General features: G+C 34.7%; 1 protein-coding gene across 1 annotated transcript; it reads right to left on the bottom strand.

Moving 5' to 3' along the window:
• Window positions 1–887: 887 nt before the first annotated feature.
• Window positions 888–25148, bottom strand: LOC110798270 (probable acyl-CoA dehydrogenase IBR3). The gene is made up of 17 exons (XM_056829226.1): window positions 24810–25148; window positions 23684–23818; window positions 23418–23558; window positions 23154–23289; window positions 18872–19053; window positions 18150–18227; window positions 17896–18015; window positions 16586–16684; window positions 16370–16487; window positions 10964–11214; window positions 9242–9436; window positions 7911–8053; window positions 2414–2498; window positions 2101–2310; window positions 1846–1998; window positions 1615–1719; window positions 888–1395 (listed from the first exon to the last, which is right to left on the bottom strand). Exons 1-17 carry the CDS (start codon window positions 24954–24956, stop codon window positions 1204–1206), a joined length of 2490 nt encoding a protein of 829 aa, XP_056685204.1. The 5' UTR covers window positions 24957–25148; the 3' UTR covers window positions 888–1203.
• Window positions 25149–27887: the final 2739 nt, after the last annotated feature.

Here is a 27887-nt window from a genome sequence, read left to right as displayed (position 1 = left end):
TAAATTTACGGGGGATTACACTGATTGTGAATGATTGCAAATGATACTTCGTTAAGAATTCGTAGGTTTTTAGGCACGTATGTATAGTGAAAATTAGGATTTAAAAGATAGACGTAAGAAGGGTCGTAGGGTCACTGAAACCCGCTGGCAGACGCTGGAGTCTATCTTAACCAGATTTTATATTTAGTAGCTACATAACATAACAGTTACTATTTTCAGCAATTACTACAAATAGAAATCTTGCTTCAAGGATCATTTCAGTCAGATGTAGGATGCTAGTTGTTGCTTAGTTAGAAGAGCGTTGGACAAGTGGGTTATAGTTTCATTATCGAACTTTCCGCTTCGAGGCAAAGGTCAAATTTAGGCGTTTATAGGTTTTGATTCATGTCAAATACATATTTGAGTATTATTTTTTTGCTATGCGATTTACTTGAAAAAATCATCCCCAAAATAATAAATTCAAGTAAATTTACACTTAAAGGAAACAAACAAATTTTAACGGGCCAACTTCATGTTAACCCGTTTATAGTTGAGTTGGGTTGAGAATCCCAATCCGTTTAGATAAACATATCAAATTGGGTTGGAAAAATCTCAATCGTTTATAAATAGGTCGACCTGATTCCCACCCAACCCAACACATGGGCTCTAACAACATCTCTTGAAGCCCAAAATATGGGTCGAACCGTAATCAGAATTTCCAAGTCCCAAACAACTCTTATTCAATGTAACGCAATGATTACACACACATTAACATCGTCGTAGAAATTCGACCAAGGAACTAAATCTCCAAAGTTTCGTCGTCGCCGCCTCAACTCCCACAATGTTGCCAGAGGAATGAAGTTTGAGGAAAGGATGAGAGGAGAGAGAAAGCTATTGGCTACGTCCTGTAAACTATAATTCTAAATCCTTGGTTTCATAGAATTTCTCAACTGTTACAGAATTTTGACCGATTACAAATTTTAAGCCATTCAAACACTAGAATTTTCCCAATTACAGAATTTCAAATGAAATACAGTTTTGTATTTTCTATGAGCATTCTCAATTACCTTAATAAGATACAGGGTGTATAACCAATTACATTGCTGAGCCTACAATGCCCTTTTCTCATGGATGCATTCTACATAACTTCACAACATTTATTTCTTTCTCCAGTAGCAATCTACAACAGTTATTAAGTTTATGTTTCTGCATATTCTAGAATCCTTAAAGCCTGGATCTTCGCAGTTCCAGTTTGGCAATAGTACCCAAATGTACCTCATCTGGACCATCGGCGATTCTCAGGGTCCTTGCCGTAGCCCACAGATGTGACAAGACAGTGTCAGAGGACAAGCCCAGGGCGCCATGCACCTGCATGGCCATGTCCAGCACTTGCAGCGCCATAGTTGGAGTAGCTACCTATAGTGTATATCAAAATATTACAATGTAAAAAGATGAGACAAAACTTGATACATCATATCTAGAGCAAAATATGAAAAGTAGGATTTTAGTATGTATCAAATATGCAAGAAGCATCTTTTGTTCTTATGCTACCCTTTGTTCTCTAAGGCTCAAAGACTGGAAAGATGCGGAGATACAAATTAACATAAAAACATGGGAGTTACAACAGCAAAGTACCTTAGCCATTGCAATGGTCCCACGGGCCTTTTTGTTTCCAAGACGATCAAGTTGGTCAGCAGCTTCCAGAACCAGAAGTCTAGTTTTCTCTAGCTCTACACGACACTGCAAACAGTTCAGTAGATTAGTAAAGATGATTGGACAATTTCCCAAGAGGTCAATTCCATAATACAAAATACGATGCAGCTTCAAGTACTTTTTGAAAAAACAATTTGGAATAGCAGGTGTTACCTTGGCAATATCAGAGAGGAATGAGCCTTGCTCAGCAATCAGTTTACCAAACACTTTACGTTGAAGTGCTCTTTCAGTCATCATTTGCATACCACGCTCCGCTGCACCAACAAGTCTCATGCAATGATGCAGCCTTCCAGGTCCTAACCTACCCTGCAAGGTTATTGAATGTTACAATCTCAAGGAAGAGAATCCTTCCCATAATGGAGTGATTTAGCAAACCAAAAAGAAAAGATCAACACATTCTTAGCAAACCTGAGCAATTTCAAATCCACGACCTTCTCCAAGTAAAATGTTCTTGGTTGGCACACGTACATTTTGAAAGGACACTTCAGCATGGCCATGAGGGGCATCATCAAAGCCAAACACCATCAGGGGTCTCTTAATATGTACCCCAGGAGTTTTAGCATCAACAAGGATCATGGACTGTTGCTTGTGCTTTGGGGCATCAAAATCTGTTTTACCCTGCATCCCATATCATCAGATTAATGGGATGTACACATTTTTTTAACACAACCAAAGGTTATGAAGGTTATCCTTTCACCTACACCTCAGAAAAGAAACTAACCATAACGATGAGAAGTTTGCACCTTGGATCCATAGCCCCACTTGTCCACCACTTGATTCCATTAATTATATAAGAATCTCCATCTCTATGCACAATCCACATTATATTATGAGTAAGATGAGATAAGCAGAAAATTCAGAAAGAACCACCTATCAAATCATTGCAATTAGCTAATATCTGCATTACAAATGACCAAATGTATGTTTCCTTGCCATTAAACAGTCAAGTCCAGAAGAATAAAGAGAAGCTGTTTCTGATCATATAGCTAACTGAAGAGAATCCAAAAAGAAGATTAAATTTTCATCACCACTGTTTACTTTTACATATGGAATAAGTTGCTGGCGCATATGCATTAGACTCAACAACTTCCATGTATAGAAATAAATGATATACATATATTCGAGTTCTTAATTTAGTATATAGTACCAGGCCTTGGTTTTTTTTTGGGGGGGGGGGGGGGGGGGGGGGGGGGAGTGTGGTGGAAAGTAAAACAAGCAAAAACACTTTTGTACCAATCAAAAGATAGTTGTCATCCAACTTTGGGATGACAACTATACATACATGCGAGTTCTTAAGAATCCTGTGTACTACAAGAAAGCGCCTTAAGTCGTCAGACTATTTTTCACAATCACAGTAGCAGAAGTTAAAGGAAAGAGAAAGAGATTTTGATTGATAATAACGGAATTACAGAAAATAGAGGATAGTTATAAAGCTTTCCATTCGAGTGGCCTGATTCCCTCCCAAGATCTAAACTAAGAAAGACAACTCAATATTCTGGCTGCCCTCTTCTTTCCCTACTGTCTTATCTATAGCATTTCTCGTTCTCTTTTCCTTCATTCTAATCATCTATCTTCCTCTTTAAGCTATCCTTAACAAACTAATTATGGAATACCTACACTGCCCCTTCCTGTTAAGCCAGAGCATGCCAACACTGGAACTGATGGATACACCAATGCTACTGATTTTTCTTTGATGCAGAGTTAACTTATGTACTGAGAAATTCTAGGGTGGGAGCAGAACTAAGCTCCAATTTCTACTGATGATCTTTGCTGAGGCCATTTACAATTTATGGCCGCAAAGACATGAACTTGAGTGTAATCACAAATGCAACCCGAACTTGTTACACAATGAATGGCTGCAAATAAATTCTTTCACGGAGTATAACAAGGCTATGGTGAAAATAATCACACTTCTTATTATGGTTTTAGACAAATTGTTCTTTTCCTAATTTCTTGCTCTAAATTGTCCAATGTGATCAGTGGACCATTCTTGTAATTTTTATGGTGGATACCTTGTCTACTGTTTTCGTCAAGTATTGTGTGCTATTTTCTTTCTTATTAATAATTTCTTCCCCTTACCTAAACAGTACAATAAAGCACGCCTAGCAGCCTAGCAGCTAAAAGAAAATAAGTCAGGAAAGTACCAGACACTACAAATCACAAAGTCACTAAAAAACCACAAGCTCATAGGACCTCTGCCCTAATGGCCTTATTATGCAAGACATGTTCATTAAGCTCCATTCAAGTGACCTCCATGTACACATACCTACCAAAAAACTTTTAGTTTCTTCTCCTTAGATCAACCCTACTCACCTTCATGTGCCTAATCGAAGATAAAGTACTCCATTAAATCTCTCCTTTTAAAACAAAAAGTTTACGTAATAGTATAATACACATCAGTAACTACGAACTACCACCTTACAGAGAAGAAGTCAACTACACTCTACAAATACATAACCCAAAGTTTCCAATATCTATCACCAAAGCACCAACCTTCATTAGGATGTAGGAACCCCGATATAGAGGCACGACAGCCAATCAATATCTAGAGAATGTCTACAATGGAGGTTCCAAGACACGTTTAGCCTTACCAAATCATGAATGGCAAAGTTGAACTACAGTAGAAGGTCTCTCAAAAGAAGAAAGTCCATGGGAATGGATAGAAAAAGAATCCCCAAAAACACATTAAACCATTACCTACCAATACTTTAAATAGGGGAAGAAACATATAAGATACATCTGATATGAACTTTATAGGCTTAAATAAGAAACACATTGTCCACCAAAAAAAAGGGAAAATGGACACCACAATCCCCAAACCAATCCCCCTCTGCCATATGCTGGCATACCAAATTCAACCAGCAAGGTAACTCCTATAAAGCTTTCAGAGAATCACTCATAAGCTTGTTCTAGTAACTTAAGACCCACCCCCCTATTCTTGTTCTTTGAAATATCGACCAACAGGGTTGTCTTTCTTAAGACACCGTGTGACCCCAAACCAACTCCTATTTTAATCTACAAATGAAAAGGAAGCACTACCACCGTCCCCTCTACCTCTAAACCCTCATTTTTTACCAAACACAATGCCCCTCCAGAACATCCTACTAAGCATAACACCTCTTGAAAACTTATTTTAATCTACTGCAAGACAAAAAGGAGCTGAGGGTTGTCTTGCTTAAGACCCCAAACAGGGGGAAAACAACAGAATAGAACCCAAACATCGAATGTGTCTGTCAACTCCCAAATCCCTTAATTCAAAATTCTTGCTACAACCAACTATTTTATCCTTTTATGGTGATGTTATTCCAACTAAATAGTTCATACTAAGAGTATGGATTTCATGGAGCCAAGAAATACTTCAGGTATTATCTTATCCGCTACCAACCATGTGTCCACACTCACAGTAAGGTTCTTCATCCATTCATCTCTTAGAATATTAGCTGCAATTTCATACCATTGCAGAAAGCTATGGGTTTTAATCATAAAATAATATTGAAGCTGTGGTTGTGATTTCATAAGCAGTAGCAATGTCGTAGAACTGAAATCTCATAGGCATTATGAAGTACTGTGGAGCATTTCAATGTGGGAAAAAAAATTATATTTAATCACTCAGTTGATGTGATTCAACAGGTTTGGAATATATGTTTTAGATGTATCCACGTGCCCAAAGGTTCTAATAACGAAGTAAATAACAATTTACAGTAGAGGTCATGAATTCATGATGGAAATTGTAGACAGACTTATGGAGCACCATTTCGTAAACCGCAAGTTCAAAATCCCTATAGAAGGCCATTATGTAATATAAATGCCTTATTTTATTTCCATGGCTTTCAAAGGTGAATAGGAATCCATGCACACGCAAGGGTGTCACCTTTTAAGGCTGGATAGTGTTGGGGACTCTCATCTCTTCCCAACGAAAGGGCTAGGTAAACAGAATGTCTGACTTTGATGGTAGACACAACCGCACAAGTGAAAATACAAAGTTGAGGATAGACTTTCACAAGATAAACAAACAAACATAATACATCTTATCCATGAAAGTGACCAGTATGTAAGATTAAGGCAAATTAATTGACAAGCCTTTATCTTGAGTGTTGGTGAATTAAAATGAATTTCAAGGTTATTGATGTCAATACCCCCACAAGTTATTTGATTTTATAGATATTTAAGGGGAAAAAAAGCTATAAGCTCATAACAATCTTACTTCTAACTTTGAAATACCACTAGACCCTCTCTTACAAGAACATACGTCATGGCCAATTATCTAATGAGCATGATTTTATCACCGACTAATCTATGGTGAGATAAAAGTAAAAGTGATTAAACTTCCAAATGGCATTGTTGTTTGATGATGAACTATTGGAAAGACCGAATATCGTCCGCTTCGAAGGTGAACCTTATAACTTTCCCTATTGACCATAAGAACTGGGCCTTCTCCCTTTTGGATGAGTCTCTAGTTTCTCTCTAAATGAGGTAGCTCTTCAAGCAAGATATTCACCATCCTAGACCCATTGTAATGCTCACGTAATCAAGAAGGAATGACGTGGGTGTCGTATTTTCTTTACAAGGACGTACAACTTTAAGGATATAATTAGACATGGCAGAGTTAGATATTGTATTGGAAGGAAGAGTGACAGTGGTATTTTTAAAGTAAGTTAGTTAGAGGCTTAGAGCCCCTTGGTTTACTTGACCTTTTGTCTTCTGGTCAAAGAAAAGTGGGACTTATTTGTCCGTCTCCCTGCCCAACAGACACCACTACCGGAAGTATAAGCTTTGGGTTTCATCAGCATTCAAAGTGGGTCCAATCACCTAAGCACCAGACTGAGAGGAAACAGTAAAAAGACCTGAGTCATCGGACTAAGGGGCCTTTGAAGAATATAATAGGGGTAGAAGACCCTTTATTTTATTAAAAAAATAGTGGGCTGCGCTTATTTAATGACCCTCTGTTTCTTAAAATAATTTACAAAGCAGAACCTAAAACTAAAAGGTTTACCATTTTAAAAGACCTAAAAATCTTATATTTTGGGGATATTTAAAAAATTTGAAGTATGTATTTTTCCACACTTCCTATTTTCTTCAAGATTATGAATTTCCCATTTCAGCCCATTTTCATTTTTGCTTCAATTTGCATGCTACATAAATTGCAGTAGCAAGCAACTAAAAAATGAGCAGCAGCGCCAACTCATGGTCGTGACTCGTGAGTGATGAGACTTGTCTTGTGCTTATTTGAGCTTTTTTCATGCACAGGCAACTGACGGCCATGAGTGGTTTCTTGCACCTCAAAACACCCTTTCAGTGAGTGATCTTTTGCACCTCAAAACGACCTTTAAGTGAGTGGTCTCTTGCACCTCAAAACCCCCTTTAAGTGCTTCCATAAAACTGCCATATTCCTCCAATGGCCACTGGAAGTCTGGAAAATCAAAGCCTCCAGATGCACTACATGGCCTTATTTTTGCCTCAAAAAAAGGCTACTCAATGACAAGTGACTACAGCTTAACAACAAGGCATGATTTTCAAACAACCAAAATTACCATCAAACCATTCCAAGCCACAAAAGCAACATCAACAATCTATTTAGATTCACATCATTCACCACAAATATGCACCTCCGTCACCGAGTATTACGAATACATATGAATGGGCGTGACGGCCACATATTGTCAATACCTCAGCGAGGATCATTTGATTTTATAAAAAAATTAATGTAACAACTGCAAATCGTCATACTCATAATCATAAAAATATAACCATAATCACAAATTGCCTGAGTGTTTTAGGATATCTCTCCGCATTCTAGAGATATTAACTGTATACAGCATTACAGCCATAGTGGCCAACAGCCTTTCCTTTATTTAAGCAATTTAAGGCTAGTAGAAACTAGAAAGGCTACTCCAAAAGACCCACAAGAAATCTAATTAGGACATCGACATCCAAGAAAGGGACCTTTGACAAACCTAAAGGGATGAGCACTTGCTTTTTTTTACTTTACCAGCCACCACCTTACAAGTTTTTTCATGTCAGATATAAATCAAGTCATTGGCTAAAGACCGAGATCAATGTGTGCATATTACAACTGGATATGACATACAACATCTACTTTATATCAACCGAGTAAACCTAAACTATATCAAGTGAGACTTAATGAATCAAGAACTATACTTACACAGATAAACTTAACCAAGCTGGAACTTGTAAAGCTTACGAGGTTATTAACCTACCTTTTAATGGAGCACTCTATATTTGTAGCATCGGAGGATGCTACTTGTGGTTCGGTCATTGCAAAACCAGAACGTATTTGGCCATCAAGCAAGGGGATAAGCCATTGTTCTAGTTGATCTTTAGTCCCATAGCGTAGCAAAACCTGAACATCGAGTGTGTTATACCAAAATCAGCCTACTAGTTGTCAAAACCATTTCAGACCACCTTCTCACTTATTAAGGAAGCCTTGAAAGTGAAACAACAAATGATTTTTAATACTCGCAACGTTTGTTTCTTTCACGCATGTCAATGCACAAGTTTGGTCATTTATATCTTCAATTCTATTTATGCAAAAATTATAAAAATTTGATATTTTGAAAATACACATTGAGACGAATCTAACAAGATCTCACATGACTATGTTTTATCTTATATAAAAAATACCAAAAATAGTCCAAGTAAATTATATGAATAGTGTAAAAAGTCTAAACGTTGCGAGTATTAAAAAACGGAGGAAGTATAAGACAAAGGATAGTTTATTCTTGTAACCTCCTATCACCCTGAATGCCAATCAAGTTAAAGTAAGATTAAGCAATAAGCATTTATATCTAGAACAATTTTAGTCAAATTTCAAACCTGAAGAATTAAGTAACTGCAAACAACATTACAGAATTACAAGATAAAATATAAAAATTCAAACCCCTAGTACCAAAACATCCTCAAATTGAACATGGCCAACGTCGAAGACTCCTTATATACACTGCAACAGAAGATAAATTTTATTGTCCTCCCTGTCTATTTGGCTGGCTTAAATGACCAGATGAACCATTTAAACCATTTGTTACCAGGTTTGACAGGATACATGAAACAGTAAGTTCCACTTACTTGCCTAATACAGTTATTGGTATCTGAACTTCGAAAAATCAACCATATTTGGACTGCTTCGTTTTGGCTAATTTACAAAAATTCCGGTCAACTTTCACTTTTACGTATTTCTAAACCCCTAAATGCAACATACTTTGACTATTTACTTCTTGAACTAGTTTTCGCAATTTGGGGTTCAGAATATACGAAAAACTTAATATGGATTACAGAGGTTTTCATGAAATTCTATAAACATTAACCTTTTCATAAATTTATACCATTCATAAAGCTTGCGTCATGCAATTAAAAAAATGGCTTATTCATCATCCACTAGAGCATTGTCACTTTTCTAATGATTTTGAAAACACTTAAATTCTGACAGCTTTGAAGATAACATTCATACATGCATATACGCTAGCAATCATGTGTGTTTTTAATGGTTTAATGGGTTCACAATGAAGCTAAAGACATTTGATATTAACATTACCTCCATATTTCCGGTATCGGGAGCCCCACAATTGAAAATCTGAGGAGCCCAAACAGAACGGCCCATAATCTCACACAGATGTCCATATTCAAGATTTGACAGTCCTGGTCCAAGTAGTTGACCACCTCCCTCCCCTAAAGAATTCTGGATTTTTCCATTGGAGAATAATTTTCTAGCACGTATAGCACTATCTAACTGCATGAAAGCAAGATAAGTGTCAGAAAAAGGTATTCTTAGGCCCTTCAAAGTTCAAAAAGATGAAAGAACTTTTAACTACATGTTTATCCCATGCATTTAGGAAGATAACTGCTGACATATAAGTCAACACATGAATTAGGTCAATCTAGACAAATGACAAGTTAGAGGGAGCCATCCCATAAAAAAATCTGAGAGCTTCAATATCATCCAGGAAATTACATGTATCTCAATGTAAGAAGTTGGGGACAAAGACCACCTCAAAAATCAAATTCTGGATGACCAAAGTTTTACCATATGCAAGACAGTGTCATCTTATTAAATCGATTAATTAGGTATTCAAGCTTTTCTGAGGCCAACTTTTTTGTTCTTTGCAAGGCAGTCACAGCTTGGTCGAAGCTGCTTGTAGAGCTTTCTTGTTGAGTGGCAAGGAACAACTTAAAAGAAAGTCTTCGTAGAATAAAATAATGTTTTAGCAGAAACAGCAAGTAGCCTTTGCATGAACTAGTCAGCATAGAATCAAGCTACCATTCTGAAGCGTTTGTGGTCACTAGTGAAACAGAACATGTTGTGGGTCTACACTTAAAAGTAAAAATTATGAATTCTGGCACATTAATGTTCCTGCAGGTATATTTTAGATGATTAGAAAGATTTTGAATCATAGGTAACACATGGTTTCTCTTAAATGGCATCAAGTAACCAAGGCCGGTAAAATATGCCTTGGAAAATGTGGGCAGATAAAGAGGTAATTTATGCCTTGGAAAAATGTGGAAGAAAAAGTACGAGTAGTAATTTGTGCTAACAGAGCTCCACGTAACACGAGCTTATTCCTCAATTAGGCTTCTGGGCAGATTATGCACTAAAGAGAGGTTGAGAAATGTGGTTTTCACCGCGATCTTTATCGCGTTTTTCATGGCAACACGGGCAGGTAAATGAATAAGTTGAGCGTCTATGTCATAAGTCCAGTTTTAACAGACTTGTCAGGCAGAGACTCCAGAACTGGAAAGGTCTGTTGAAATGATTTTGGTTGGTTTTTGAAGTAGAGTAAGTAGCAAACCCAGAGTACGAAGTTGTGCTTCGCACTAACAATATACCAGTACATGGTGGTTGGCACAAAACAAATGCTTCCTTAAAGAAAGGTTTCTCGACTAGAAAAAAACTTGAGGGAAATGGCTTGGTATATTTTATCCATGTCTTGTCCCCAGAAGATGGCTTATTATATTACCAAAAAGGCCAGTGTGCCCTCACTGAATAACTTTTTGTTTTTATAGTAGCTCTAGAGTTCTTTTGATGGTCACTCCAACTGTGCACATGCTTATTCCTCCAAAAACCATAAATAGAAAGTAGGCCTTAAGTAATATTGATGCAGATTCCATTAGTCCTTCTAAGGATGTATCTAGATCGGAATTTCCCATAGCATGTACCTATCTGCATAGTTACTAATAACATAAACATTGCCATCGAATAAATTAATTACACCAAGTCAAAGCAGGAAAATGAGAACAAGAGGGGAACCAGAATACATACAGGTATCCATAAGTTCCATAAACCTTCTTTCTTTGCCAGCTCCTTTAACTTCTCTTCCACAGGATGAACAGTCCAGCGAGAGGGAGACAAAGCAAGTTTATAGAACTCATTCTCCATTGGATATATATGATCCTCCATAAATTTGATCAACTTGTTCCTGAGTCCCACAACCCTTTGACTAAAAGAAAATTTGCCTCCTTCCTCTAATGTATCTTCAATGTCATTTTGATCTCTATGCTTTTGGATATGATCTGGTGAGAATGGGCCAAAATATTTGAAGCAAATGTTATTAAAGTAAAACACAATGACATACGCATACACCCTCACCCTCACCCTCACCCTCACCCTCACCCTCACCCTTAAAAGTTAGAACATAATTAGTGTCAAGATTTCAAAAAGGGTTAGCTTTTCTATAACATAAACATGTTCTCGACTTTTACATGAACCCTACTCAAGCTTTTTCTTAAAAGTCGGCATAAAAAGACTCAGGATATTATATCTCGAATAGCGTCATTTATTTCTTGACAAAGATAACAGCTACTAAGTTGAAGAATCAGGGAACTTGTCATACAGATTCTGATTTTATTTCATTATGATCCAAAATTTAACAACAATACGGTTTGTGAGCATAACAGGTAGACACCTACACACCATAAAATTAAAATATTTAATAGGTAATTGTTCCACGTATAAAACTTCATCTACACAAGCAATGTTCTTCAGACTCTTCATTTCACGTTGGGGTGCAAATGAGCCGAGCCTCTCAATAAACTACTCGGGCTTGGGCTCGTTTAAAGCTCGTTCATGTTCGTTCATTTATTAAACGAACCGAGCTTGAACGGCTTTTAGAGCTCGCTTAATAAACGAGCTTGAACATGAACATATGTATGCTCGTTCCGTTAATTTCATGAACAACTCGTTTATTAATGTTCATGAACAACTCGTTCATTTATGTTCATGAACAACTCGTTTATGTATGTCCGTGAACAAGCTCGTCTAGTTATGTTATGTATCATATTTACCATATATACGTTTTTTAAATACAGATAAAAATAATATTTTTGACTTTTGACATCCATAATAGAATAAAAGTATTTTAAAATAAAATTTTAATTGCTAAATTTGTGCTCTTTCTAAATCATGTTTGGAGGGAATCAAATTTTATACGATTATCTCCATATTTCATACTCTTTTTGTCTTTAAAAGGTTTCATGGAAATTATAATTAAGACATTCAAAACCCCAAACTCCAAACACTAAAAGTGTGATATTCTTTATTAGTTTGTTTATCAAATAAAGTAATGTATTTTAATCTTTATTATTAGATATGACCATAACTTGTGATATTTTCAAGTGGTTAAACTCTAATTCGCAAAGCTCGTTTAAGAAAGCTCGTTCATGAAAAAAGCTCGTTTATAAACTAGGCTCGATTAACAAATGAGCCGTTCGCGAACACAAAATCTCTTAAATGAACCGAGCTTGAACAGATTTTTGAGCTCGGTTGAAAGCTCGGACTCGGGCTCGAGCTCGTATAAGTTAAATGAACATGAACATGGACATGAACAGTGTAGGGCTCGTCTCGGCTCGGCTCGTTTGCACCGTCAAGTACCCGTGCCTTGACACTCCGCAAGGGCATGGGAACTAACACACTACATGTCCAAGTTTTCACAACATGAATACCCGAGTCCAGGTAGCATAACACAAGTTAGTAGATCTTTTTTATTTCATGATTAAGAAAAAGAAAACAAAATTTGAATCTGAAGCAGCCGGAAAATTTCGGGTTCATGACTAATGAGGCATATAAACTTAGAATTCAGATGACTAAAGCCAAAGTAACCTCAAAACAAAACACACCGATAAAACAGGACACGGCTTATTGGAGAAAGACAAACAAAATTAGAGCAAAGCAATACAACTTCTGTCTAACCATCTAGACATCCAAAACAGAGGGCACAAGCGCACAACCAAGCATTTTCCACTAATATTTAGGTTAACCCTCTGATAGCTCTCTTTTTAAGTTATCCAAGCTCTCATCCTCAAGATTATATATACGGACTTTTCATGAAATGCCCCCGAGGTTTGACTTAATGCACCAAATACCCCTAAACTTTCTAGAATGCACCAAATACCCCTGAGGTTTAAAAGAATACCACAAAATGCCCTTATTGAGCATTTTTCGTCCATTCCGTTAAGTCTTCGTTAGCATGAATTTACTTTTTCGCCCTTACTCAACCATTTTCACTACTGAACCTAATATTAACACTTAATTATATTCATTAAACCCAAAAAAATTAATTGCTAGGTAATTAGGAATTAGAAGCCTAATTCTAATTCCTAATTCCGTAACATTAATTATCTTTTATCTAAAAATAAAAAATAAAAAATAAAAAACTTTGGTTGGGTCTTCTTTTCACTTAGGGCCTGTTCGGCATTGATTTATGTTTCCGTTTTTCAGTTTATTTTTACAAAATTGAAAACGAAACTTGTTCGGTGAAACTGTTGAAAAAAACAAATTTCATCTAGTTTTTAGGAATCCAAAGCGAAAAAGTCTAAACCACAAAAAGTGGTTTTAGATTTTTTGTTTTCGTTTATGGAACAACAGCTCTACTTGTCTCTCTTCTCGGACCTTTATCGGACTTCACCGACTACACCAATTACCGACATTTGTTGAACAACACCGGCGTTTGATTCTTCGGCAAGCATTTTCGCTGGCTAACGTTGTCGGCAGACGTCAATTCACCGACTATCACCCATTACCAACCCCTTTTGAGATGCACCGTAATTGGAATCTCCGACAAACATGCCGTCGGAAGTATTTGTCATTGATGCAACCACCGTTCGGTTTATGTAGATCTTCTTCTGCTTTACGAATAACCCTCTTATTTCACTCTATCATTTCATTTAAAAAGCTCAGTTCCAATTCAATTGAAGACCAAACTCTCATAACCATGATATTTTTTTGTGATAAAAATGGTGTTTTTTGTCGATTCTCTCTTATCTTGCTAAGCGGAGGAAAATAAAATGATAAAGACTCGAAGAGGATGACAAAGCTCTTTCTGTTATATAATTTGGCAATGAAAATAAAGTTCTATGTATTTTGATGATCTGAATTTGATCAATTGGGTTTAGCATTCTTTACTTGTTGAATAGATGTACACATGTCTTTTTTCTCTCATAAAGATTGGCAGATGTCTTCCATTTGAAAAAACTAATAGTTATATAATAATGTGCAGTACAATTACAAAGTATAAAGCATATAAAATGATTTTTTGTTTAGAGCGTTAAGCGTATATTTTTGTTTGGTAAGTTCCTTCTCACTTTAATTTTTTATCTAGTTTTGGTTTAGTTTTGATAATAGGTATAAAAAAAAACAAAAACTAGTTTCCTGTTTTAAAAAAACTGAAAACTAAAAACTAATAATGATACCGAACGTACCCTTAACTTTTATCTAAAAATAAAAAAACCAAAACTTCGGTTGGGTCTTCTTTTCACTTCTACTGCGCTTCTTCACTTCTGCTACGCCATCCATTGTTATCACTTATCACCATCATCACCTTTCAAATTCATTCCCGTTTTGCAAATTGCCAAATTGGACCCCTTTTATTTTCAAAATTTATTTGTTGTTCAATGTCTCAAAATATATTGCGGTTTTCCCCTCAAAAATCGGTTTTTTTTTTGCCTTCAGAATTTCGTTTCGGTGATGAATTGTATGTCAAATTAAGAAAACACATTGTTAGGGTTTCTAATTGAAATTTTAGAATAAACCTAATTCAATGTTTGCTTCCGAAATTTTTGGTTTGAATTCTTTTGGATTTTGTGGTGTGGGTTGTTTGGAATAATTGATTTTGTTGATGTGGGTTGTTAGGAAGAATTGAATTTTTTTTTTTTGCAATTCGCCCCCATTTGATTTTTTTGGGGTTTTCATTAATTTGGGTTTTCGAAGATGGAAGAAAGGGGGATTGTTCTAGCAGCATTCAAGGCGGCAAATTAGGGTGGCTTTGATCGATAAGGGTGGTGGTGCTGATTATCAGAGGATTATATTTGTGGGTGTTGTGTCAGCAAACCCCCATTAAAATCTGGCATGGTGGGGGTTAGCAGTGGTGTCGGGTGAAAGGAGAAATGGGGGCTGGAAGAGGAGGCGGTGGTTGGTGGAAGTGGTGTAGAGTAGTGGAGAAAAACGGGTGGTCATGGTGGTGATATAGGCTGCCATGGGTGAAGGCCAAGGAAGGAGGAAGGGGGAGAGAGAGAGAAAAAAAATAGAATAATGTTAACGGAAAGTTAACAGAATTGACGGAAAATGTTCATTAAGGGCATTTTGTGTATTTTTATAAAACCTCATGAGTATTTGGTGCATTCTGGAAAGTTTAGGGTATTTGGTGCATTAAGTCAAACGTCAGGAGCATTTCATGAAAAATCCGTTATATATACTAAAAGTCTATGTTGTTGCTAATTAAAAATTTCAAGGCACAGCAGAAGGCAGCAATTAACAATATAGACTAGATGATTATTGAACAGGCATGATATTACCCTGAAGTCCAGCACAATATAGATTAGAGTAAAAAAAATAACTAAAAACTGCTTGAGAGGTCCACCTGAACAGCTGAACCTGTAAGCTGTGATAATAAATTAGACCTTTCCCAGCACAAAAATAGCTGTGCAGTATAACCTATATCCTCTTATGATACAAAACCCCCCAAATAGCCACCTTCACCAGAAAGAAATACTCAATAATAATTTCCATGTTTAGCCTCCCATCAAAGCTTTGGTACCATGCCCACCTACTCAAGAATCAAGCTTTATCAGAAATTTACAGAGAGCATTACCAGATATTGGATACAGACAGCAGATAGTTTACAGAAAGCATTACCAGATAATTGATTTATCGGCGTTCACAAGGTGTATAGGCTAATATTTATCAGAATTCTAACTCACCTAACTGACATGACCATATCCCAAGTCATAAACAACCGTCACATAAACTGGCCGATGCAGCCAATGCAGAATTGATACTCCCACAGGCCAAATATGGGCAATAAGCAGTGATATAACCGCCATAAAAACAAGCCGCATCAACTGCGAGTCTCCAACTTATGTGACACTAATAAAGTATGCTTCTGCAATGCATGAACCCTACTGACCTACATAGACTCATGACCTCACTCATGAATTATAACCCAGTATCAGATAGACAGGCTCCAAGACAGTTCTAAAGCTAATATATTTGTTGTATCAATGAAATGAGAAATCACATCACCGGGATTCATTTTATATGGTTACGTACCATCACGAGGGCTTGAATTTTGCAAACGGAATATCACATGGGACATTCGGCTATCATGAAATACAGATGGGTATATGTTGTAACTGAAATAAAATATAAATGAGCAGTTCATGTAGTAAAATATACCAGATGGAGGACGCTCTGGAAGTACAGCAGATTTTGCTACAAACGACCATGCATAGTCTACTAGAATATCAGCTTTGATTCCAGTATGGATGGCTCGCTCTCCTCCCGAAGCATTACCCTATACATTGGTGGAGGAATCCAACATCACATGGTGAACACAGCAGCACAACTGCGCAGTAATTCTAAGCAAATTTGAGAGTTGGTCACAATATCTACCATAATCCATCTGTTATAGATCCCCGCATAAATAGATGCAGCACGAAACAGAGAGAACGCAATGTAAAACTTCCAGTGAGCAGCAGGCCAAGGTTTTCCCTACAGTTCAAAGATTATGGTTAATTAAAATTCACCAAAAACTATATGATCCACGAAAGCTTTCAAATATTGAATGAACAGGGGTAAGATCCTTTTGATATACCCTAGCTTTTTCTCATCCTTTTCCATCTTAAAAATATCTTCCCACAGATAGTTTCATTGGCTATTTTTACTGGAAGTTTCCTAGCACATCCTCTAGGATGACTTTATACCACAATGAGTACTATTCAAGGAAGTTCGCATCTCCATTTTCAACAGCTTCATGGGGGATATTTATAAAATTAATTTGAGAGTTCAATTTGTTTGGAATACCTGATAAATTTAAGCCTTTGAATTTCAGGAAAAATAAGTTAAAGTAAGGCCCAGTAAGTTCAGATAAGGACCAATTAATTAGCACATATTAACAACTATCGTCTTTATATACAACTAAAATATGTACAAAATGGTACAGGAAAGTTCAGGTAACTTTTAATATGGGGCAATAAGTTCAAACAAGTTATAAACGTTTAGATAAGTTCATAGAAGGGAATTTCAAAAGAAAAGAATGAAGTATTAGTGGCTTTCTCCCCAAAAAAATTGGTATACATATGGATTACTCGGGTTTCAAGAAAGAGAGGCACGCAGGAAACGTTTCCAAATATTTTAATGGTAAGATCTATTGCATAATTTTGGACCAGTATCAATATAATTAACACGGTGGATTTTTTTACAAAATTTACTATGTCTGTTGTAGGTCTGTTGTAAGTCTACAATGAAAATTTACGTTCATATTTTCCTTGACTAATACGAAGTATGTTCCAAATTTAGAAGCTCAAAGAGCTTTTCAATTTAATGTATTATTACAACATAACAGGAAGCAGACTGCAGAAATGCGCAGCAGCAGGTGCATGTTTAAACATGCTTATCTACAATATATGTGATACCTTTTGACTTGAACACAATAAGTTTTGTAGAAGCGTGTTATTTTGGAAATAGAGCGTTATTGGTTGAAGAGTTCCCAAAAGCTCCAGTAATGAGCACTAACATGGATCAAGGAGCCATTTCAGCTCCAAAAACTCAACAATTTAAGCAATATCACACATTGCTTCAAGCCTTCCATTGCTGGGAAAAACTGGCTCAAGAAACCCTTTTTCCCGCAGAACAATGCACTGAAAGTAAACTCAAAAACTAATAAATTGAAGGATCCAAATGACAAACAACGCATATCTTACAGCGGCAGAGCAGTATTCTGCTACATATTCAGCCATTGAAGGAATCCCCTCTGGTATTCCAGCTTCTTCCAATCCTTTGTCCTGGCCTACCTTGTCACTTGCATAATCCACAACGTAATGCTGCACATTGGATATCTCTGATCAATTTCGGAAAGATCCCAAAACATTTAATACAGTAAATCAGAAAACCACAAACTATCAGATAAAAAAAATGATTAGCTAAAAAGAAAGGGGAAACAACTGTTGTTTAATACCAAGCAGTTGTAAGCAACATCACACATTTGGTTTCCAAGAGTAGACAATTCCCAGTCCAGAATTCCAATCACTCGATCCTGCAGCATTCAGGAAGCATTGTGTTTATTTTAGGGCATAAGCAAGAGGGACTGTAATTGACAATGACATCAACAAACAATGAAATCATCCTTCCACACTATTCTCAAAAGTAAAAGGGCACGCCTAGATTGGGAGGAATGGGGTGTAACAATTAATCAGGATATAACACTGGGCTTTAACCGTATGCCTGGATCGGGATTAGCTAGTTCAGCACTTCGGCCAGTATATATTATCAAATCTGTGGGATTGTTCTTTCGATAGCAAGTCGATCTTAGAGATTGGGATAATATTGTATCTGTTCTTAAAATTTCTGTATTTTCGAAAAGAACAAAAATAAAAAATAAACTTCATGGATTATATGTGTATCTTTTACCTTCAAAAGCTTCATACAAAACACATGAACACAATTGCCCCGTAAAGGTCATCTTATTGCCAAACCTTTTTCCAAATTTATCCCCATAAAGTGTCCACCCCTAAACTAGTCCCCCAGTAATACTTCCCCAATAAAATCTACCCCCTTAATTATGTACTCTAATCCAGGCGAGCCCTGAATATAACATTTTATCAATAAGCAGTTATTCCACCAACAAAAAGTTTCAATACAAGAATCCATATTTAGCATAGGAATCTTTCGACGCAGAACCTCATTTGGATGGAAGATAAGATTGTCAATCCGAAAGTCACCATGGACTAGACCAGAAGCAGATCCAGATGAATCTTCCAAAGGTAAATTATCGTGCAACCAGCTGATTAGCTCAAGCATTTTAGGATTTCTCTTTGGCATACCCCCTGCAGTTGATGCCATGTATTGCTTTCCCCACCTTCCTACCTGATTACCACCATGTCAACAAGAAAGAATTCAGAGAGAGTTTTGCATTTTGTTTTGACTTAAATGGGGAATAATCTATTGAATCTAAATAAAAGAACATAAAAAAATCTGGTAAAAGTTGTCAAAAGGCAAAACAATTGGTCATGTAAGCATTTTGTAATTTATGCATGCTGTAAATATAATAAACAAAGCCAACAGCCTGAAATGAGAAAGTTGCATGACACAACTATTGTAGCACAACCTACTTCTCCAGATAAACAAACATACCATTTCGTATGCACCTTTTAAATTCTAAGTTCTAATGTTTGGAAGGGCTTTTAGGAAATGTTCAATTGGAGAGTTACTAAGACATTGAAAATTTGGAATAATACTAAATATTGGTGTGCTTCTCTACGAGAACACCTTGTCCTCTTGCTAAATTTCTCTCGTCTTGTTTTAATAAGATAACTCCACCTGTGAGGGTCACTTTGTGGCATTGGAATGGAGGAGAAGTATGTTAATCCATTTGTACAAGAATAAAGGAGACGTCCAAGATTGTGCCAACTATCGAGGGATCAAACTAATGAGTAACACTATGAACCTTTAGGAGCAGTGATTGAACGAAGGTTTAGAAGTCATGCCAAGAAGTTCGACTATGGAAGTCATTTATCTTATGAGACAACTAATTGAGAACTATCCGGATAAGAAGAAAGATTTACATATGGTTTTCAATGATTTGGAGAAGGCATATGATAAGATAAGGTACCGAGAGAAGTACTTTGGTGGGCTTTAAGCCTTAAATAAGGAAAGGCCTTTAATAGAAATATATTGACATCATTCAGGAAAAGTACGAGGAGCTAGCACGAGTGTGAGGGCTAGTTTTGGAAATTATCACGATTGGAGAACATCAAGTTCCGCACTTAGCCCTTTGCTATAGAGATGGACGAATTGACGAGTTAAAATCAACACAGTATACCACGTTGCATGTTGTTTGTAGCAGGGTCATCCAAGCCTGGATATCCCATCTAATCCGATCCGAAATTTCGGATATCCAAAAATTTCATCGGTAAAATCAGATCCAAATCCAATAAATAAAAAATCCAGATGATCCGGTCCGATCCATTTTAGAATTCTAGCTTAAAAATATTCAAAGAGTTACCACAAAAATAACAAGATAATATCATCCAAAATTTTGAACACTCAAAATAAGATAAACTACTAGATCTGAAGGTAATGAAATCAACCTAGACTGCGATTCAAAATTAAAATTTAACATAAAAATTACTCGCAACTAGCAGTGAGACATGAATCATAAAACAATACCAAAATATATGAGAAATTAAAACAGAAAAAATATTTAATGCCAAGAACAAAAAATCAAACTCAGATCCAAAATAACTTGAAGATATGGTTTCCACAAGTATCAAACAAAATGTAAGACCATTCAATAATCATAATCTAATGGGATGTCTTAGCTTGTAAGAGAGCGGCCATTTTTTGCATTAATTTTACAAATATTGTTTAATTGCAATTGAAAATTTGGATTTGAATAGATATTTAATAAATTTGGTATATTTGATGTTTCCCACGAGCAAATATAGAAGAGGGTAACTGAGAGTAATATGACTATATGAGTTTATTGGGGATTGAGAAAAATATGGCGTTAGATAGGACGAAGTGTTGAGAGATAATATATGCCGACGAGTCAACATGACTTCTTTTTTCTCTCTTTCTCTTTTCCTTTGAAAACTTCCCTGATTTTCTATTTTTATTTTCTATTATCTTTCATAACATATTTGTGCCTCTTCTTCAAACCGACTTATCTGGTTCCCTATTTTCGTGCCTCGTTACCCTCACCTCCACTTTCTCATTTTTGCATGTTTACGCTTTTTAATATAACCTTTTACTTTTACTTAATCAACATTCCGCGAACGATTCCTTATGACGGTTAATGTTAGCCGACCGAAAATCATTTGGGACTAAGGCTTGGTGGTTGTTGTTTTAATAAGATCTTTTTCTTACCAAAAGAAAAAAGTATCAGCAATCCTAAAGTTATTTCAGCCTTTCCATGAACTAAGGCCTAGTTCTTTTGGGCTAAACTTTCTTGAAATTAAATTAAATTATATTAAATTAACTGAAATTAAATTAAATTAGCTGAATGCTCCTGAACTGAAATTAAATTAACTGAACTTAAATTAAATTAACTCAAATTAAATTAACTGAAGTAATAATAATGATAATAATAATAATAACAATAATAATAATAATAATACTTATAATAAAAGTAATAATAATAATAATTTATAATAGTAAATAATAATGGTAATAAAATAAAAACACTAATAATAATACTAATTTAAATAATAATATGGAGTAATAATGATAATAATAAAATACTTACTGTCTAAATAATACTCCCTCCATACCAGAAAACTCTCATATCCTTCAATATAAAAATATCATACATTCTCTTTCCTCTAATATTAAAATACCCCACTAACTTCCATCACATGTACTTTTTAATAAAATAATAATTGATAACCACACTACTATTTATCGCATTAAACTGTGTGCCCATGAGAGTGTAACGACTATTCTGGGACGGAGGGAGTAATAATAATAATAATAATAATAATAATAATAATAATGATAATAATAATAATAATAATAATAATAATAATAACAATAATAATAATGATAATAATATAATATTATAATAATAACAATAACAATAACTTGAATAATAATAAGTAATAATAATAATAATAAATAAATAAATAATAATAATCATTAATAATAATTAATAATTAATACGGAGTAATAATATTTATTATTATTATTTAATTATCAATATATTGTTACTCCCTCCATCTTGTAATAGTGTCAAGTTAGACAAGAAAATAAGTGAATCATTCTTCCTAATGTCCCATTTTCTTTTTCTTTTTATACTTTTAATCATTAGATATTGAGAATATTGACATATTATATTCTCTAAATCAAATCATCATTATCATTATGATTATCATTACCCCATTGCCTCAAAGAGGCTCCCGCAAGAAGCGGGGTAGGGGAGTCGGGTGTACGCAACCTTATCCCTGCAATTGCAGAGAGGTTGTTTCCAATTGACCCAAAAGCGATAACGGGACGACCATTTCTACTTCATGGGAAGGAAGCAAAGAGGTTTTAATTCTCTAAATCAAATATTATTAGAAAATTGGCAAGTGTAACAGCACATCCAGATGAGGAAATACTGGCAACTATCGAAGGGCAGCATAAAGTTACAAAGTTGTAACTGTTGGAGCATAAAATATGCCTAGCAAGATGCACCAATGAAATCCTGTTGCGTTTTATCTTTGGCTCGCCAATAAAAATGTGACACATGGTCAGGGAATTAGGTCACACTAAGGAAGCAAAGATCTCATATGGCATATGAATGCCTCTCTCGTTTCAAGAAAAGGGGCATTAGATAACACATAGAATCATAGTAAAGACTCAATAGTTGAGATGTCCTTCTCTCTACTTTCTCTCTCTAAAGCTCCTTCCTCAAACACTAACTTTGAGCTCGGAGAAGAGATACTCCAGACTCTGGAGTTTCCTCTTGTATGGAGATTTGAGCAGTAGTATGTGGCATACGAGTGTCGTCTACCAACTGGTTTAAGATTTACGTCATTATCCCTCGTACAAAAATTCCCACAACAGTAACAATTCAAGAATAAGAAGAATGCCAAACTTGTAATCTGAAACTAAAGATCGTGACCATTAGAAAGGTATGCAAAATTTTCTCGCGCAATACACAATCTAGCAATTGCGGAACTCTAACTCAATCCTCGTTATTCAGTGAGCATAAAAAACCTGGCTAATTTTTACCACATAGGCATACCTGACTTTAAAGAAAGAGAATTTGTGAATGAGAAAAATCAGAAGAGTCACACTAAATCACAAACTGAAGTACTGAACAGTCTTAAAAAAAACTCAGAAGTGCAGAAATGTTTTAAGATTAAGAATACTTCGTATTTAAATTAATAAGATGAAGAAACTGGTAAAATGGAAGACCAGAGTCCCTCAAGAAAATCAATTAAGACATCAAATAGTGTTCTACAACTTAGTACAGATTCACTTGCCTGTCTTTTGCAATAGTTTCCAAGGTGCCCAAAATTTCCTAGACCAATGGCATCAGTATCAATTTGATGCAAAGAAGCTAGTGCCCGAGCAGACTCGCGATATATTGCATTCTTTCTATGCGGTTCCAGACCCTACTAAAAGAAAATTAATTATTAATGGCAAGCCAAGGTTCATATTAGACACAAACATTATAATGAATATAGAAAAACATAAAACAAGAATACGCTACAGCCTTCAAATTAAAGAATAAAGCACATACCGGAAGTGTTGGATCTAAAAACAAGCGACCATCTAAATACTCCATTACATAAAAAGCAGTTCCAATCACACTTGTATCAGTGCATAAACAAAAGACCTTAGGAACTGGTACTTTGGTATGTGTACCCAGTGCATGTAACACCTGCCAAAAGAAGACTTTCAGTGGACGAAAAGATTTACATCAATTGAAATTGATTGTAACTCAGAAGCATTTGTCACCAATGTTATGCATTAACAAAAAATAGCAAATTAAGACTTGAGAAGAACCTTAAATTCTCTCTCCACAGCATGAGCAGACGGGAGGAGTTTTCCAGAGGGCCTCTTTCTCAAGACATACCGGTTCAAGATACCATCAACATTAATTTCCAACAAGTATGTAGGATTTGATTGACCATGCCCAAACTATGCAGCAAACATATCACCCAAAATCAGATCAGCAACATAATAGGTAATCAAAAGGCAACAACGTTGTTAAACCAAATATGCTAAACATCAATGAAAAATATGTATTTAGAGCTTACTAACAAAAGGGTATATGTATCTTTAGAATTTACACCTTTATCGAATTAATGGACTACATTATCAACTTAAATTCATTAAGAAGTTTTATTTAAAAGGACTACCCCGAATTCCGTCAAAATATTTTTCGTATACACCGGTCTCCAATTCACACCTTTGATCATTAGAATCTCTCATAACATATCAGTAAAAGTTACAAAAAGTTGTTATTTAGAAAAACACAAGTCGTTGAAATGAATAATAGAGATAAAAATCTCTTAGGATATTTTGCCTTAGGATATTTGATGTATATTAAATTTCTATCTCTATCAATGAATATGGCCAAAGTTTTCTAACTTCCACCATCAGAGAAGGGAATACAAAAAAGTGCAAAGATGAACAAGAAATTATCAGAACTGAATGAACTAAACACACACAAAAACATACTTCCTCCGTCTTTTAATACTCGCAACGTTTATTAGTTGCACGCATGCCAATGCACAACTTTGATCATTTATATCTTAAATCTCTTTATGCAAAAATTATAAAAGTTGATATTTTGAAAATACACATTGAGACGAATCTAACATGATCGCACATGGCTATATTTTATCTTATATAAAAAGCACTAAGAATAGTCAAAGTAGATTATATGAATAGTGGCAAAAGTCCAAACCTTGCGAGTATTAAAAGACGGAGGAAGGAAGTAAAAATTATTAGATGAAAATGAACAAACATTATTTACAAAGCTAGACGGTCACTCAATCCAAAAAAAAACGGGAAAAACATAATTTCCCTGTAAATTAAAGTTATACGAAATATTAGCTTAAAAATTAATTAAACACGACCTAGAAATTACCAAAAAAAAAAAGTTGAAGGGAAAACGGAGTTATACCTGACGAACGGAGGACAGGGACGGCGAAGCAGAGGAAGGGAATCCATGGATGTGATCACGGCAATAATTGAGAAGTGAAACGACGTCGAACGGGAGATCCGATGACGATAATTTATCTAGTGTCATCTCCGATGTAAGCTTCGCCATTGATTAGAGTATCCGGAATTTGTCCTTATTTTACCGCTTTTTTATTTATCACATTTTATCTTTATAGAAAAGGAAACCTTTTTTTTTAAAACACTAGTTGAACAACCGCGTGTGTGTTTTGATAAAATATGCGAAGTACTACTAATATATCTTTTGAGTTAATTTTTTTTTTTTTAATGTTCCTTAGATTTGGTTATACTTTATCTTTTTTGAATTATTGGTAATAATAAAACTTGTACTTCGTATTATTTTTTGTCCCAATTTGAAGTTTTTTTTTTTCTATAAGGTTTAGGTATACGTATTTTATCAATGTATATAAAAGTACTTTAATCCATTATAAAATATAGTTGATGTTATACCTCAAAAAGTTGCACTCCATTGATGAGCCTCCAAAATGGAACTTATGGCATCAACACAATGACATTTATCAATATCATCATTTTTATTTTTGATAGTACCAATATCCCATATAATTACAAGTTTTCTAGCATAAATCAATAAATTGAAGAAAAATAATATTTGACAATTCAAAATTATTAATACTTCTACAACTACTTTTGTTATATCTTCTAAAATCTATACTAGCGAAATTTATTTTTAACTTCTAATACTCATTGTGCCAAAAAAAATTCACCTACCTCATGCATCAGCAAAAATATCATTTTTTCCAACTTGGTTATGGCAATAAGACTATAAGAGCATCAAGAATTGAACCAAAAAAATTTCTTAAATTTTGTTCAACAAATCTCAAATTTGAAGATCTCAAATCAGGAACATCGATTTTTAACCAATTTGATTCTCGTAAGAACATCAACAATGAAATCATAGAGTTCCAGAAATTTTGTTCAATTTTATTAGAGATGAATGTGGGGTATTTTTGATGCAGTTGTTTTTATTGAAAAACTTATTATAATTAAATTATAAAATGGTTTATAGTAAAATAAAGGTCAGCATAATCAATGGCTTGGATTAGTCAACTCCAATTTAATGTTTCAGATTTAGTGTATTGTTGTTGCTACCATTTTATTGTGGCTATTGTAACATCACGAGCATTACCCTACTTAAAAACAATAATTTAAGCCAATCAATTTCAGAGGCGGAAAGTACAATTCTAAACATTTTTAGGCAAAAGAGGAAAGAGATTTTGCTAAGGAGAGAGCCCAAGAACATTATCATACTCTAGAACCTGCTTTTGTCTTTATTTCTTTTCCCTTTATTCTTATGTAATGTGTTTTTTTCCCAAAAATAATACTCCTTTTGTAAGTGAGGTGGTCTAATTATAATATGAGTTACAATTTCATTTTTAGAATGCTTTTACATTTAATAATATATTTTCTGTCATGGTCACCGCTCTAGCTCTCTCATACTATTTTCTTTAAATAACTTAATAGTCTCATTTTCTTTTCTTACAATTGTTTATTACCATTATCACCCTTATTTTTGTAAAATCAACTCACTTTCCAAATACTTTGTGTCGGACAAATTATGAGTCATGTTAAAATATACAGATGGAGTACTCCATTTTTAGAGGTTTAAGTTAGTACTTCCTTTGTTTTACCATACATATTAAATACTAATTACACAATTTTATTTATAGTATGGTTTCATACACTTTTTATATGTATTTACACACTAAATGTCTACACTACAACCATAAATACATTGCCTTACAAAAAACATTGATATTCAATTACCATTGTTATCTCATATTTCTCCTTGTTTCTAGTACACGGAATTTTTTTTAAAAATAATTATAGTTACTCCTTTTTTTTTCCCAACCCAATAATGTTGTTAGAATAAATCGGACCATATAAGGTTTGTTATAGCCTTTTTTTGTGAGAATAAGGGGACAAGCCCATTTTTTTTTTTAAAAATCTAATTAACCTTAATCGTAGAAAATAAAAATGAAAATAAGTTGAGAAACACCGGTAGGAGTTAGGATCGATGTTTATAATATACTTCGTGTATATGAGGTATTGATTACATTAGAATTTGATAGGGAATATTATACTCCCTTCATTTTTCTTTGTAATATTGTTATGTCCCAAAAGATTGTCCCGAGATCAAAAATAATCACGGGAATCATAATTTTACTCTCACATAAGATATATTTGACTCCATGATTTTTGTACCCATCATTTTTGTATGTTATTAATTTCACACAACTAAAATTAACCGAAGAAAAAAATAGTTTGAGGACAAACAATTAGAGACAGAGCGAGAGAGCATATTCCGTATTTTCTAGGAGTCACATATACTACTTTCGGTCGTCTTTAGGGATCACATTTCTGTTTTTAGTAACTTCTCTACACCACCTTCTTATTATTTAATACCTCTAATTTTTTTATAAGGAACACCACTATAATAAATTCCCTCTTTATTTTGATCAAAATACTTTTCAATTACCTTTTTTCTACTCCCTCCATCCCAAAATATTCTTTACGTTTGATATTTTGCACGCTATTAAACTACTAATTAATGTGCATGGAGATTCCTCTATTTTTTTATTTCAACAAGACAAATTACGTTTATTTATGATGTTTTTACTTTGATCTAAAATTTGACATTGAAAAAATGAAAAAGATTTAATGTCCCAATACAAAAGTGTGAGAGATTAAATATCAAAATGAAAGTAATTGGTTAAAACAATCTTTGACACAATTTTTGATAGAATATTAAAGCATTTATGTGATAATATAAAACGAAATATAAAGAAAATTTTGGGACACCCAAACTGGAATACGTAAAGAACACTTTGGGACGAAAGGAGTATTTGTTTATTACTCTCTCTCCCCCACTTACTTTATTATTTTTATTAGATTCAACTCTCCTTTTTTAATACGTGTGTCTGTTAATATGTGACTCCTAATAAAATACGGAGGGAGTAACTGTCAAAAAAAATTGGAATAAATTGAAATAAAATACTACTCA

The sequence above is a fragment of the Spinacia oleracea genome, chromosome 5 (genome assembly GCF_020520425.1).
Source record: "Spinacia oleracea cultivar Varoflay chromosome 5, BTI_SOV_V1, whole genome shotgun sequence".
NCBI lineage: Eukaryota > Viridiplantae > Streptophyta > Magnoliopsida > Caryophyllales > Amaranthaceae > Spinacia > Spinacia oleracea.
Note: the sequence above shows the minus strand (reverse complement) of the source record. Positions and strands in the feature narration are given on the sequence as shown.

Excerpts from the sequence above, each read along its gene's own strand:
- LOC110798270 (XM_056829226.1), bottom strand. The coding sequence starts at position 24,956 with ATGGCGAAGCTTACATCGGAGATGACACTAGATAAATTATCGTCATCG. Across the intron at positions 16,488-16,585 it reads TCTATAACAGATGGATTATG|GGTAATGCTTCGGGAGGAGA; the intron begins GTAGATATTGTG and ends ACCAATGTATAG. Across the intron at positions 2,311-2,413 it reads GCAAACTTCTCATCGTTATG|GGTAAAACAGATTTTGATGC; the intron begins GTTAGTTTCTTT and ends TATGGGATGCAG.